Source organism: Triturus cristatus, chromosome 10 (assembly GCF_964204655.1).
Source record: "Triturus cristatus chromosome 10, aTriCri1.1, whole genome shotgun sequence".
Classification (NCBI taxonomy): Eukaryota; Metazoa; Chordata; class Amphibia; order Caudata; family Salamandridae; genus Triturus; species Triturus cristatus.
The window spans coordinates 909,936,618-909,950,960 of NC_140593.1; the positions used below are offsets into that span (position 1 = coordinate 909,936,618).

The 14,343-nt window shown below is 42.8% G+C and overlaps 1 protein-coding gene across 4 annotated transcripts in view; it reads right to left on the reverse strand.

Annotated features, from left to right (window-relative positions):
- The window catches only part of KLHL18 (kelch like family member 18), a 244,474-nt gene that overhangs the window by 150,609 nt on the left and 79,522 nt on the right, over positions 1 to 14,343 (reverse strand). For all 4 annotated transcript variants that reach the window (XM_085628737.1, XM_085628736.1, XM_085628739.1 and 1 more), the window contains 2 exons: positions 7,187 to 7,317; positions 5,462 to 5,602 (listed from right to left, as the gene is read on the reverse strand). In XM_085628737.1, coding sequence (XP_085484863.1) covers positions 5,462 to 5,602; positions 7,187 to 7,317 — 272 coding nt within the window. The remainder of the gene's footprint in view (positions 1 to 5,461; positions 5,603 to 7,186; positions 7,318 to 14,343) is intronic.

A 14,343-nucleotide genomic window follows, 5' to 3' on the forward strand; every position in this document is an offset into this window, starting at 1 on the left:
AATTAGAGAAGTGACTTTTCGCCAATGGACAAGAAACTTGTTTTAAAGAAAATGAAATTCGTTAAATACCTCCTTCTGCGAACACATAAACGCATTAGGGCTTTTTACCCCCTTCATTTTTAAAATTAAATTTAACATGCCTCCATTAATCACGCGCAAAGTATCGTGTCACATTGTTTACGTGCTTTTTGGAACGAATCGGGGAAGGGTCTTACCGTGATTGTTGTTTTTTTTATGTTTGATTGACAGGTTTTGAACCAATCGGTGCAGTGCTCTCTTTCTGACCCCTGCTGTGGAGAGGGGCGGGTGTTCGCCTGCAATTCCGTTGTGGGAGGCGGCCTATGTTTCTTCTGCTGCTGCTTGTGAAGGGCATCGAACCGGTCGCTGTTAAACGAAGGTGAGAACTAGAGGGGTCTTTGACTGAGGGTGCAGAGGGTCCTCGAGAGTTTTCGAGCTCTAAGTGCTGTCACCAATAGTCCTGCATGCTCAAGGACGACCAGGGCCCAAGCCCTTTGGCGTTGATGTTTCAGAGTGATTAGTGCTTAATTAATAGGAGCAGACTTATTTTTTTTTTTTTTAACATAGGTGTTAATTCATGTTTATTTTATCTTTTTTTTATAGCATTCAAATGTAAGTGAGAAAGCAGTATTGCTTTAACTTGCTGCAAATCTAATTATTTACCAGATATACATATTTCTGTGAAATTAGGACGCAGATAAGGCGTGTGTTTAGCACGGAGACACGTTGTAGTGCCCGTTGTATTTATGTGGAGTGATTTTCTCTTCCCCAGTCCTTTATAGCTGATATGAAATTATCAGCTTTCAGTTCTTTCAGAACACTCTGCGTATGTTGCATGTAATGTAAAAATGTGTTCCTTAAAATAGGTAAAGCAGAGTCACGTGACTGCACCAAAAACTGGGAAAGGTCAATTTACTTATCTCTTTAAGGAGCTGTGTACTTTTGATATTTCGTGAAGCGCCGGATTCGCCTTTCCATTCTCACGTTCATTTAATTCCAAAGTACTCCTCTTTTTCTGGGGGTTCAGACATCTTCCCCCCCCACCCTTAACATCTCACAAACTCTACCGACGCACTGGTTCACAAAATTGTCCACATGCCCTTTATCGTTAATCTACTTAGTCCTGCTCTTTGGATGCTCCTGTCTGCTTTTCCCAAATTAATCGCCCATGCAATATTTTATGACATTTTATTGCACATGCGCATTATACAACCCACAAAATCTGTCCAGTTGAAATCTAAAGTGGTCCTTGGGGATATATATACAAAGATGTTGGCTTTAACTACTATTTACATGCAGACGATGCACACATCTTTATTCTCATGACTTATTTAACCCTTTCTTTAGCACGAGGGTAACTGACAGCCTTGTGAGTAATACATACATACCAACTAACCAGAATAGTGCCAATAGGCCTCGTAAGAGCAAGCTGTATACAAATAACCATAAACCTACTATCTTTTTCCTGTATGGCCATGTTGCTTTATACTTAACGTGTCAAAACTGTCGATTATCTATTTTCTATTGTCCATATCTCCCTCAGCTGTTATATTTTTGCCTCCTCCACAGCATCTTCGTTTGTGTAGTCACGTGTACCTTAACTTGTCACTGTATCCTGACTTGCTGTTTAACTGAAAGGTACGGTTCAATCTTTAAGTGAGCAAAGAACCTGCTCTGTAGTTTAGTTTTGCACAACCTTGGCTTTTATGACAGCGAATATGTAGACTACTTGTGCATTCATTTTGCCATGTGCATGATTTTTAACTCTTTCCCCAGCAGGTCCATAATGGCGGCAGCGGAGACGCAGGCGCCCGTGGAAGAAGTCACCTGCCCGGGCTCCTTGCCGGATTTCGCGGTGGTCTGCTCATTCCTGGAGCGGTACGGGACGCTGCTGGAGCTGCCCAAATTTACCTTCCCGCAGCTGGAGCGAGTGTTGCGGGATACCGGCCTAGGTGAGCGGTATTTAGTCTTTCACGTCTTTAGTCCCTGATTTCCCCAACAGCCACTCTAAGATCTGTGTGTGTGTGTGGTAGGCTCTATGTGTGTGTGCCTCTGTGTGGGTGGCTTTTTTTGTAGGTGGCTCTATGCGTGGGTGGCTCTGTCTGTGTGTGGGTAACTGCGTGTGTGTGTGTAGGTGACTCTGTGTGGGTGGCTCTATTTGTGTGCAGGTAGCTCTATGTGAATAGCTCTGTGTGGGTGGCTGTGTGTGTGTGGGTGGCTTTGTGTGTGTGGCTCTGTGTGTGGGTGCAAATGCAATAGGTCTCGCATTTGAGAGAGATTAAGCTATTGACATTGTAAATAACAATGCCGTTTCTTTAAATGTTTTAAAAACAAAAACAAACAAAAATAATGTCATGAGCAATGCCAATAGCTCTAACTTTAACAATGCCGAGACCATTGCATTGTAAATGCTTGTTATATATGGGGATAATGATGGATTGAGACCACAAATGTTGGAGTCCTATACGTACTGCTAGATTAGACATACAGGTTAAGATTGGACCCCAAAGACTGGATGACAACTTGAACAGATCGGCAGGGATCTCATTGGGACAAGGGAACTTATGACCTGTCATATGTCCAATAGAAAAAATAACCTCTTCAACATCAATTGTTGAGTTGCAGAAGTAAGTGGATAATGGTGAGGGTTCGGTGGGGGGGGGGTTTGGGGGGGGGGGGGGGGGGAACACCACTATCCAGAGAATTATAAACCCCCTCAAAATGTTCGATCCACTTCTCAGGAAGAATATGTGAAGAAATGGTAAGGGCCCCATGATCATTAAATAAAGGGTGAATAACTTCCTAAAATGAATTACTATCAGCCCTAAGTGATGCCTCCATGTGATCAGCCCGGGCTTGCTCCTTAAGTGCGCTCTTCCTCAGATCGAGAGCCTACTTACATGCACTGCATTAGTTAGCTATTAGAAATTGGTCTTTGGACTGAGCTTTGAAAGCGCACATTAATCATTTGTGTGCATTTGAGCACTCTTTATTGAACCAGCAGGGAATACTACTCTCTACCTGTTTAGGGCAGAGTGAAAGACTAATCTAATTAAGCATTCAAAAAGACACACTGAGCTCACACAAATCAAAGTCAAGATGTTTTAACAAATCCTCAGGGGAATCTTTCACCAACTTAATCTTCATCCCTGTTCAGTCACCTTACCACCTGACTAAAAGAGCATACCCCATACAGAGGCTCATACAAATAGATCCTTGATACAGACAAATACAGTTGTGGTCGCTAAAACCAGAAACATTGATATCAAAATAATCTATAAAATCCTGCAACGATACAGAAATAAAAATATATTCTATTATGGAGTGTAAGCCACGTCCGATAAATGTGGGAGCAAAACTTCAATCAGCGCTTTGAAATATTTTAGTCACAAAACACTTCGGATTAAATTGCGCAGGGAAATTATTCAGAAAAGCGCTCGCTTGGCTATGCTAAAGATGCAGTGATTTGTCATTGTACACTTGGTCACAAGGGATGAAGAAATACGAGCAGGTATGAGTATTAAAATCTCCCATTAGCATAAAACCAGCTCTTGCAATACCATGGGTATCAATGTCCAGAAGTTGGACACAAAGAGTTGAAAGTAATTCACAAAAAGTATGACCATTAGAAAACATTTACAGAATAAAACAACCAACCATTGGAGAACTGAACGGAATTGCTTGCACATTGGGTAAGGTTATTGCGATATGCTTAGTTCTGCAATATACAGAAAGGAAGACCAGAGACAATAGGCCTTCCTTTGGGCATCCCCTTAATGAGGGCACAGCATGATTAAAGTATGATTTGTGACCATCCAGCTAAAAGGAGCCCTTCGCAACCCACATCTCCTGTAGGAATATTATGTCAAATGATCTAAGAAACACCAGCCAGTCAGGATCATTACTTTTACTATTAACTGCAGCATCTATGTTAGTTACATGAATTTCTATGGTGTCAATAATGCTGCAAGGATCATTCACTGCACTGGTAAGATTTACACGCATTGGCAGTCATCAACTCTACTTCTCCATGGTGAGTATTCCACTGTATTCTTTCCTGCCGACAGGCCTAATAAACTGGCCATCAAGGTTATGACTGCAATGTACCTCGATCAGCAGGACCCCTTGAGCTACTATCTGGAGTAACACCCTACATACCCCAGTCCCTAGCCCTAACGCAGTAGGCTGCAACTCATAATTGGAACAATGCAGTCAGTCGAGTGGGTCTGCCCCCAAAACCTTGAATCTATTTTAGATACGCAAAACGAAATCAGTAACCTCAAGTGGTCTCATGACACCACTGCATGCACTTTTAATGCTATCACTAGACGACGGTTAAATTTGGGCTGTCAGCGAGTGATAAAAATATCCAAGGGGAAAGCCTGGATAACAGAAGTACGGCCTAATTGCATAGCACGATTCTGAACCATTGAAATGGCTTGAGAACAACCAAAATTGATAGCAATACAGTCCTTATAGAGGTTTTAGGAGTTGGTCCCTACCCATTCAACCCTCTGGGCCATGATGAGCCTATTAGCCAGATATCGCCCTTCGTCACACAGTTGGGACAACCGGAGGCTCACTTTGTTCCTTAAACTGGGATAGTCTTCTCTGAGCTCTCATTTTAGGGTGGGCATCTCAGCAAGTACCACGACATAAGAGGTCAGGGCAGGGCAGGGGGAAGACTAATAACTCGGGGGATGTAAAACCATTTTTACTAGTTGTAACACCAACCTCCACCTGGGATACCTTCATAGCTCGATTACACCCAAGATCTCGCCCAGGCTCGACCTAAAAAAGTTAGTAAAAGTAACAGAAAAAGGGAAAAGGTGCATTAGCGGGAAAGAAAGGGGCAATGTATGGGTTGAACATAAGAGATACATGAAAAATTTAATATAAAACCATAAGGCTTTGACATGAATCTCCAAGATAAACTAAAATTAAGTGATTACGGCACCAACTTAATCAAATGGAACCAACCATGACTTGGTGGATGTTTATGATATAGTCATGGAGAGAAGGCTTTTTTCACATGCACTCTAATTCCTAAATGATCCAGTTAAGACCGTGCAATCTTAAAATTATGTTTTTTAATAGTCTGAATGTAATGTTAAAAAACAAGTTTAAAAAACTACAACAATTCATATGTATATAGAGCTTATTTATGCTATCCAGTTAGCTTTGCAATATACGACTCATAATACTTCTACCATTTTGAAAAATCGAAATGCCACTTCTTTATTTTAAGTCAATATAAATGTAACAAGTTGAGTGGCTGTACAGTACTAGAGAATGTTTGGAGACGCATCTTAAAATTTATGAGGCAGTAGCTTCAGTAGTCTGCTGCATGCAAGAGTGGTGTGAATACTCCAAGGAACAGTAAACGCTGCACTCTGGGCGCGATTAAACTTTCGGTGTTGTACACGGAGTTTGACTAACTTACCTTTCTTTTAGGAAAGAACAGCACGCATCTTTGATACTCTGCAGCTGGAGAAAGCTTGCACCCATCAGCAAGGACTGCACGTTCTGCTGATCTATTGCTAAGTGTCCATTGTAGGCAAAATTGATCAAGGCTTCTAGTGCACTAGAGAGGAAAACAATTATGACACAACATATAAACATTATTTGAAGGATGTAAGCGTTTAAACATTTAAACTCTGTTATTTATAATTAACTTGACCTACAGCTCCCAGGACACTGTCAATAGAAAAAACCACAATCGTTTATACTTGCTGACAAAGAAGACTCTCGATTCAAGTGAATCTCGAAAACTAAGTTTTGGATTTACATGTCTGAACCACGGAAAAATATTTTTAAAGCAATCCAGGATAATCCAGGAATATAATCTGAAATGCAAGTACCTGTCTAGCTTCTTAAAACTGCAAGGGCAGCAGAAATTGTGGTTTTCTCCAATGTGCTCCATTTTTAAAAAGCAGACATAGGTAGGTGGATGCTTTAAAAAAACAGGAAAGGAATGCTAGACAAATGATCTGCGGCCCTTGTCTCCCAAAAAATTCATGATGTTCATGTTTAATTTCCCTGTGCCAACAAAACCTGATGTATTTAACATGTAAAAGACACACAGATGATGGACAGAATGCAGAGCAAATCAAACATTCACCCCCAGTGAACAGATCCGAGTTAAATCCATCATTCTTTTGCTCACCATGCCACCACAGTTTGGACCCAGCCATATGCAAATCCTCCCTGGAATGGAAACAAGCATCCTGGGACCAGTTTCTGAGCATGACCCCATATCAGCCAGGCTAGCATGAATCCAGTGGCATTGTGAGCCCAGGACCCAAGTCTGGGCATACCCGGAGCACTTAGGACGAGAAAGCAAAAGACACACAGATGATGGATTGAATGCAGATCAAATCAAACATTCACCCCCAGTCAAGCGATCTGGGTTAAATCATCGTTCTTTTGCTCACCGTGCCACCCCAGTTTGGAGGACCTGGCCTAGCAGTTCTGGCTGGACTGTTCCCATAGGGAGCAGGGTCAAGACTGATTTGCATATGGCTGGGTTCAAACTGGAATGGCATGGGGAGCAAAAAAACGATGGATTTAGGCCCAGATCTCTGTACTGGAGTGTATGTATGACATTGTTCTACATTCTGTCCATCAATTGTTCTTTTTGCGTTTGTCACCCCGAGTGGGACGGTTATGCCCAGATGTGGGTCCTGCGCTCTCCATGCCAGTGGAGTCAAGCTTCCATGACTGATGAGCGGTGAAACCCCAAAACCAGTCCTCGGATGCTTGTTTACCATCGAGGGAGGACCTGGCCTGGCAATTCGGGCTGGACTGTTCTCATAGGGACCCGGGTCAAGACTGATTTGCATATGGCCGGGTTCAAAATGGAATGGCAACGATATATTTAGGCCCAGAGCTCTGTACTGAGGTGAATGTATGCCATTGTTCTGCATTCTGTCCATCAATTGTTCTTTTTGCTTTTAACATGTAGAGCGGAATGTATTCCTTTAAAGACTATACAAGCATGTGGCTGAACAGAACAGTAGCTTAACCAACATCTAAATAACTACCAAAGCTGTTCTTCCAATACAAAGACTTTGTCTATAGTGAAGACTTTGTATTGTCCTAGGCACTGACTTGCTAGAACCAGGCCCTTGACTAGCCTGGGATGGGGCACAATCAACACTTTACTTACCCAGGGTCCATCCCTTGCATTACAATCTCATCCTGTTTACATTCCATCATGTCAGTGGTAAACATAGCGTGAAAATAGGGAATAGAGGCAGCAAGCACAATGCGATGGGCGCTGAATTTGTGATCATCAACCTGAAAAAGCACAATAGAAGGACAACATTAACAGAGCAAGTAAAACATCTTTTGTTCTGAAGATAGGTGGCTTTCCCATGATCATCTGTTATTTGATTCCGACAAAGATATACAAACAACTAGGAAGTATGAGGATAAATCTTAAGCAGACCCAGATTCTTGCAAAGCCACTAGATGCAGTAACTATAGATAAGCCAGACTTGCCAATAATAAATCAGACGAAGCTTTCCTCATTCTGAGAAGCTGCGCTTATGAGCATTATAGTTAACTTATGTAGCACTTTAAAATTTATTTTATATGCAATTATTACCCAATCACAGACCTTTGTTTTGACGAAATGAAGATGTGAATTTAACTTGCATTTTCACTTTGTTTGTGGATGACAGCTTTTCAAAACATTCCAAGATGGAATACTGCATGCCTTTAAATAGTTAGTCTGTCGACAAAGGGTTTTTCCAATAGTATAGCACATTTTGTGTAATGTATTAGAAAAGATACTTTTTCTAAGAAGCTCCAGATCATAAACCAAAAGTGCATCAGCAGGAATTGTACAGCATCACTGCTCATGCCACTTTTAAAAACTGCTTTTTTTGGAAAGGTTCATTAGTTTTTAAGTGCTGTTTTTGGTAATTGCTGATACTGCAGGTGGGTCAGTGAGTGACTGCACCTGCCTGCATGAGATGTCTTCGGGGTCCATACAACGCCCTTTCACTCTCTCAAGAGGGCTGCCCTTGAGGGGCGTACCGATAATGCGCCACCTTTTTGGTCTTGACTAGCGTGGCTGAGCACATGAGCAGCTTGCTCGGCGAGATTTATGGTCCGTGAAGAGTTTCAGAAGTGGACTCGAAGCCCCGCCCCTCATTTCCATTGGGTAGCGTCAGCGTTTATGGTAAACGCTGGCTTCCCATTGGAAAGGAGGGTTTTTCGTTGGTTTCCTTTGGCTTTTTTGTCCGCCCACCCGGACAGGATCGCCTGCATTACGGCTGTTGTGACGAAGTTTCTTATCAGAAGATTCGTCACGCTGCCTTGCACGCGCCAGCCCGATTGGGCCGGACAAAAAAGGAGACCTGGTGCCGCGTGTTTATTTTTGCATCTCGCTTCCACTTTAAAATGAAAGCGCGATGCAAAAATAAAAAGCATCTCGCTTCCACTTTAAAAAAAGGAGCCAGGAGAGAGCATCCCTCCGACAGAGCTCTGACACTTTTTTTTCCTCTCTCCTGGCTCCTTTTTCTCTCCCCCCGCCAACCCCTAGAATCCAATGATAGCTGGACAAGTAAGCAAACCTGAGCTGCTGTCGCTGCGGAGTGAGATGAAGGCAGAGGCAAGGAGGTGGCCGGGGACTTTACCTCACTATCCTCTCACCACTGTATTGTGGAAATGTGGATTTTCCTGATCAGTTATGTCCCCTATCTTGGACCCCAACGGTTCTATATGCATGTTACAAGTACATGTATGTTCCCTCCAGTTCCAGTTTCTAAGACGCAAACATATGTGTGTCTACCGTCAACATGTTCTCTGTCAGATCCGCCATCAATGGGCTGGATATTTGATTCCTAAGTATGAAAGGCCACCGACTTTATATGGCTAAGTTACTTCATTTTTACAGTTCAGGCGAGTAGGCCCGATTCTGTCCTCAAAGCCTTTCCCTGCTCTCTGTCTCTGACAGCTTCAGCTTGAGCTCGCATCTGTATCCATGAACTTTGTCCTACTCCCTGTGCAGCTAACGGTGCCTGCCTCGGCCAGTTTTCGCCTGTCTGCCAAGAAGCTGTATTTCACCTTCGAATTATCTATTTTGCTCTCCAGCCGATGCATTCCTGTCCAGTGATTTAGGTAAACATTTCCTTTCGCTCACAAGCAGAGGACTCAGCCTTTCCGTCCTCCTGCAAGTGATTCATAGCCCTGTTGCCATGGAAAGTTTTCTGCCCCTCGCATCTCATATAGACACTTAGACGCTTGTACACGCACACAGTCAGTATAGAATAGATTCTGTCCGAGAGTCCTTCCTTGTGGATAACATAGTTCTTTAAACATAGGATGTTAGATATGATTTGGGATTAGGATGACTTGACCCCAGACTTCTCGTCTCCACATGTAGAGCTAAATGTCAAGTCCCCTTCACCCCCTAGTTGCACGTCAATTACACGTCATGCTGCCGCGCGCGCATCTATGCCAAGTATTATCTTATAGATCCACCTATGTCTGATAATTCTAACCAATCATGTTTCTTTTATTCCTTATTACGCCTAGTTTCGATTATGTCACTGTTACGTCATTTTTCTTATCAAATGTTACGCCTTCTACATTCGTTTCATTGTAATGAACTTATTATAAAAATACATGTCTGTTAATGAATTATTGTACTTCACTTCCTGAACCTTCGTGGTGACGGAACCTGAGGGCCGCGACTCGAGTCGGCCATTTTGAATGGAATAAAGCCCATTAGAAACCTCTTATACCACGGATTCTGCCTCTTGTTATTTTGAGTTATTTTACTTTATTTTAAGATTCCGCATGAAATTCAGTCCGGTAATATTTATTTTATTTACCACATAATGGCGCCCGAACAGGGACACTTTCTCATCTCACGCGCCGGCGGTGCGTTGCAGGCCCGGTCTCCTGCCACAGCTGGACGGACCATAAACGCGTACCAGCAGGATTTCCTGTAAGCTCCCTCCGGTCAAGCGGGGGCGACTGAGGCTGCGATCAACCCAGACGAGGCGGTGAGAAGTGCGAAGTATCCCGACCAGAGCCTAGCTGAGAGAGCAAGATCCGAGGTATACAGAGGCCCACCAGGTTTTCCGAAATTCCGACGTCCAGAGGGTCCGATGTCCGCAGTTATCGAGTCCTGTCCATTCTCTGAGGCCTTCCGTTTCAAGGAGCTACTCGGTGAGTACCATCGCCGAGGAGGCGTGTTGACGCGCACATAGGTTGTGCCGGTCAAGACGGATTTGGGTACACAAATCCGGTCTGCACTGTTTAGCAGTGTATATGTACTGTTTAGCAGTATATCAAGTATTCCGAAGTATTCAGTTACTGTCAAGAATTCAGCGTGGTGATTAGTTAGGCAGACTGTCATCATTGTCGATCATTGTTATAATGTTTAATGTTTAATGTTTAAAGTATTCAGAAAATGTCTTGCATATTGTGGTATGAATGACTGTTCATTGTTCACTGTTCATTATTGTGTTTCTCGTATTAAGTAAGTTCAAGAGTAAGTATCAGATCGGTTGTCAATATGCCGCTCTTCTCGAAGTTAAGACAGATTACTACCAGAAAAGGGGTGCTTGAAGAAGCAGTTCCTATTCCTCCTAGAGACACTCCAGGACATTTCATGTACCATAAACATGGCTTAGATGCCATATTGTTTCTTGATCTATGGGTAGATTATACCAAAGGATTACCAGAAAGTCAAAGGTGGCCCATAGCGGGAACCTGGGATGCAGAGTGCATCATGAAAGTGGAGGAAGAGTTATGGAAAAGAAAGGTCAGACAGTCACAGAAAGACGCTGTTGAGTTATGGCGTAAAGAATCTCATAGACGAACAGAAAAAGCACGTAGACAAGAAGAGAGGAGTAAAGTAAGTTCAAATAAAGTTCAAGAAAATCTATTAATTGAGGAAGGTATCCGAGTGAAATCAGAACAAGTGAATAGACAAAGAAATGCTCTTATGAATGGTATGTATCCCCTTCTAGCCGAAGGACTACCTAAGGCTGTTACGGAGGTGCCAAAAGACTTGCCACCCCCATTATTTCCAATTAAGGTACATCCAAAGGGGCATCCCAGAACCGCAGAAGATGTTTTTCTTTCCTCATATCTAGATGACGCAGCTCCCGAGTATGCTAACGCCACACCACATAGACCGTCTGGCGGAGGGGTTCAACGTCAGGATCAGGTATCTGTCCCCGTGCAACAGCAAGTCCCGACGCAAGCTTCGGCAAGCACATCTGTTTCCGCATCTGTCTCCGCAGTCGACTCTACAGGGGTATCGACACCCATAGTTGCTGTGTCACGTTCAACGAATCCATTCACACCCGACGCCCCAGATAGGGCCACGGGAGGTGCTAGCAGTACTTTTACACCACCTAGAATAAATAAACTTGTCTTTCAAGAGTCAGCACATTCACGTACACCTAAGTTCGTAAATGAACGTACGCTTAAGGAACTCCTTGTAAATTGTAGATATGACCCGGTGGTTGGTAAAGAGGACGAAATGGTCCTGGCATCATTACGTATTAGACGAGCCGCAGAGTATTTAGCAAGGTTACCAGGAATGACTACGCATCTGGATAACATATATCATTTTGTTCAAACAGGACGAGATCCAGGATGTATTAACAGAACTATGGAATTCCAGAAAGTAGAGATACAGGGGGAACTGTTACGTTTCCTCATAAACTGTGTAATCAGGAATCAAGATCGTCCGGGGGTAGACCCGAATGCAATGCTTATTCTTACAAGATGGAGTCAGAATATATCAGAAGGGAGACACGATAAGCAAAATTGTATAATAGCCATGTGCCGAAAAATCCGTAAAGAAATAGAGCGTATTCATGAAGAAAGATTGGGAACAGACGAGTATGAGCAAGATGAAGTGTCCGAATCAGGGAATTCCGCAAGACAGTCAGAGACCATAGCCTATGTAGGCAGAGGAAGATCTTGTGAAAATACTAGATGTTTTTCTGATCCAATACACTCTGTATGTCCAAATAATAGCAGAACGTATCCGACGCCTGTAATGAATCTGAAGTCTCCTGAACATTCGTTTCAAGCCGTAGATAAAATACTACGAGAACGAAGGGGTTACCACCTCCTCGATTCCATGGATGAGCAAGAATTAGCCAGATCAGCCGTTCACTGGATTATTAGTCCTGAAAAATACGGTGATGAGACCGTAGCACACACGTTTCTCAACCTCAGTACAGATGAACAACGTTTAGCTGGAATCTATATGATTCAGCAACTCCTCATATTATATAAGAGCCAACATGCTGACCCTGGTCCTTTACCTGATATATTAACGGAACTACTCACGTACAGATGGAGAGGTTCTAGTAACAAGCTAATTAAAGAGATATTAGTGTCACGTAAGCAGTACGTCCTTTTTGTAAATCCAGATTCTCTCTCCTTGCCCCCCAGAGAAAGAGCACCGTACTACATGGATAGACAAAATCCTTTACGGGAAGTGCACCCAATAAAAGGCGAAGACAATGAGTTTCACCGTGTATTTGTTTACACACCCATATCAAAAATGGAATTATTAGAAATGAAGAAAGTAGTACCTAGTCATGACAAAGACCCAGCGGGTTTCCACCGAGAAATTAAAGACATGTTACTGATGGGAGAGTACACCTTTCCTGATATTATGACGATATTAAAGGTGCTTTTGCCTGCTGGCATATATGAAAAACTGAAAGAAAAAGAGTGGGAAGTGGGAGACCAAAAGATAGACTGGACAGCATTAGCAGAGGAAGAAAGGGGCCGAGCTGCAGGTTCGGGGCTCGGGGATAAAGTTAAACTATTACCAGGTTTACTAGTACAGGTACTGCCACGTTTATTAACTACAAAAAAGGAAGATTGGGGTGCAATCACAGCCTGTAAACAAAAGCAAGATGAAGACACAAGCGATTATTATGCTCGATTTGAAAAATGTTTTGGTATAAATAGTGGTATAAAAGCAAGTAGTGACTCATATCCACATTTATTTGTGACAAAATTAGTGGAAAATGCATTGCCTCCAGTGAAGAATAGAATATTGAAATTCGAGAGTACCTGGCAAAGTAACACTCCGTCGCAAATGCTACAAATGTTACAGTATCATCACAATAGAATTAGGGATGAACAAGAACACGAGCATAAACGCATGAAGGATACAAAAATGAAAATGCTAGTTTCTCAGACAGTACCAGCAGATGGTCACAAAAAGGGTGTGACACATTCTGGTGATTCTGCAGTTCCTGTAAAAGGAACCTGCAATTACTGTAAACAACTAGGCCATTATGTACATGATTGTCAAGTCCTGAAACGAAATATAGCTACAGGTATTGCAAAAGAGAGACCACGATTAGTTAGACAAGATCAGAATGAACAAGGAGCTATGCAGCATGGACAGTCCGTGCCAGTTCAGCAACAGTCTATGCCAGCCTCACAGCAACCCATACAGTTTGTGCCAGCTGCACCACCGTTGCCTGCTACTGCCACACAAACCACAACACAACAAATGTATCAGACTGCACAGTATGAATACCCTGAGTATCAGCGTTACGCATGAACCAGCCTAGAGAGGGAAGTTGACTTACCGCTTATCGAGATTCCGGTAGATCAAGAAGGACCTTATGTACATAGTGAATTATTAGGTCAAGATAGAAAATTCTTACTCGATACAGGGGCAAGTCGAACAACCATAAAACGTAGTGAAGTTCCAGGGGCACCCCTCTCAGGCTCTCAAAATGTTTCCCTTGGTTTTTCAGGAAAACCTATTGTTAATGAAGTATCACAGCCTCTACCACTTACGATAGGACCTTTGACACGAACTACAGATTTATTGCTTACTAAATCATGCCCAGAAAATCTGTTAGGAATTAAGACTCTGAAAGCACTAGGAGCCATAATATGTTGTTCTCCGGAAGGAGTAAGGTTGTTTTTGCGTGATTTTAAAGGTCACTATGTGTCTAGAGACATGGATCCCCGACTACAGACTTTACCAGTACATCTATGGGCACAAGGCCCTACGGATGTTGGCTGCATGAACATTACACCCTATCGAGTTACATTGAAAGCAGGAGTGGTACTACCACGAATGCGACAATACAAGTTACCGCATGATGCTGTAGTGGCTTTGTTGAAAATCATTGATGAGCTAATTGCCCAGGGAGTAGTTGTAGAAACAGACTCCAATGTATGTAATTCACCGATAATTCCGATTCTTAAACGAACTGATCCTACTGCTCCACCAGTGTACCGTTTGGTTATTGATTTGCGTGAACTAAACAAGTGTATTGTACCACAATTCCCTGTGGTCCCTGATAT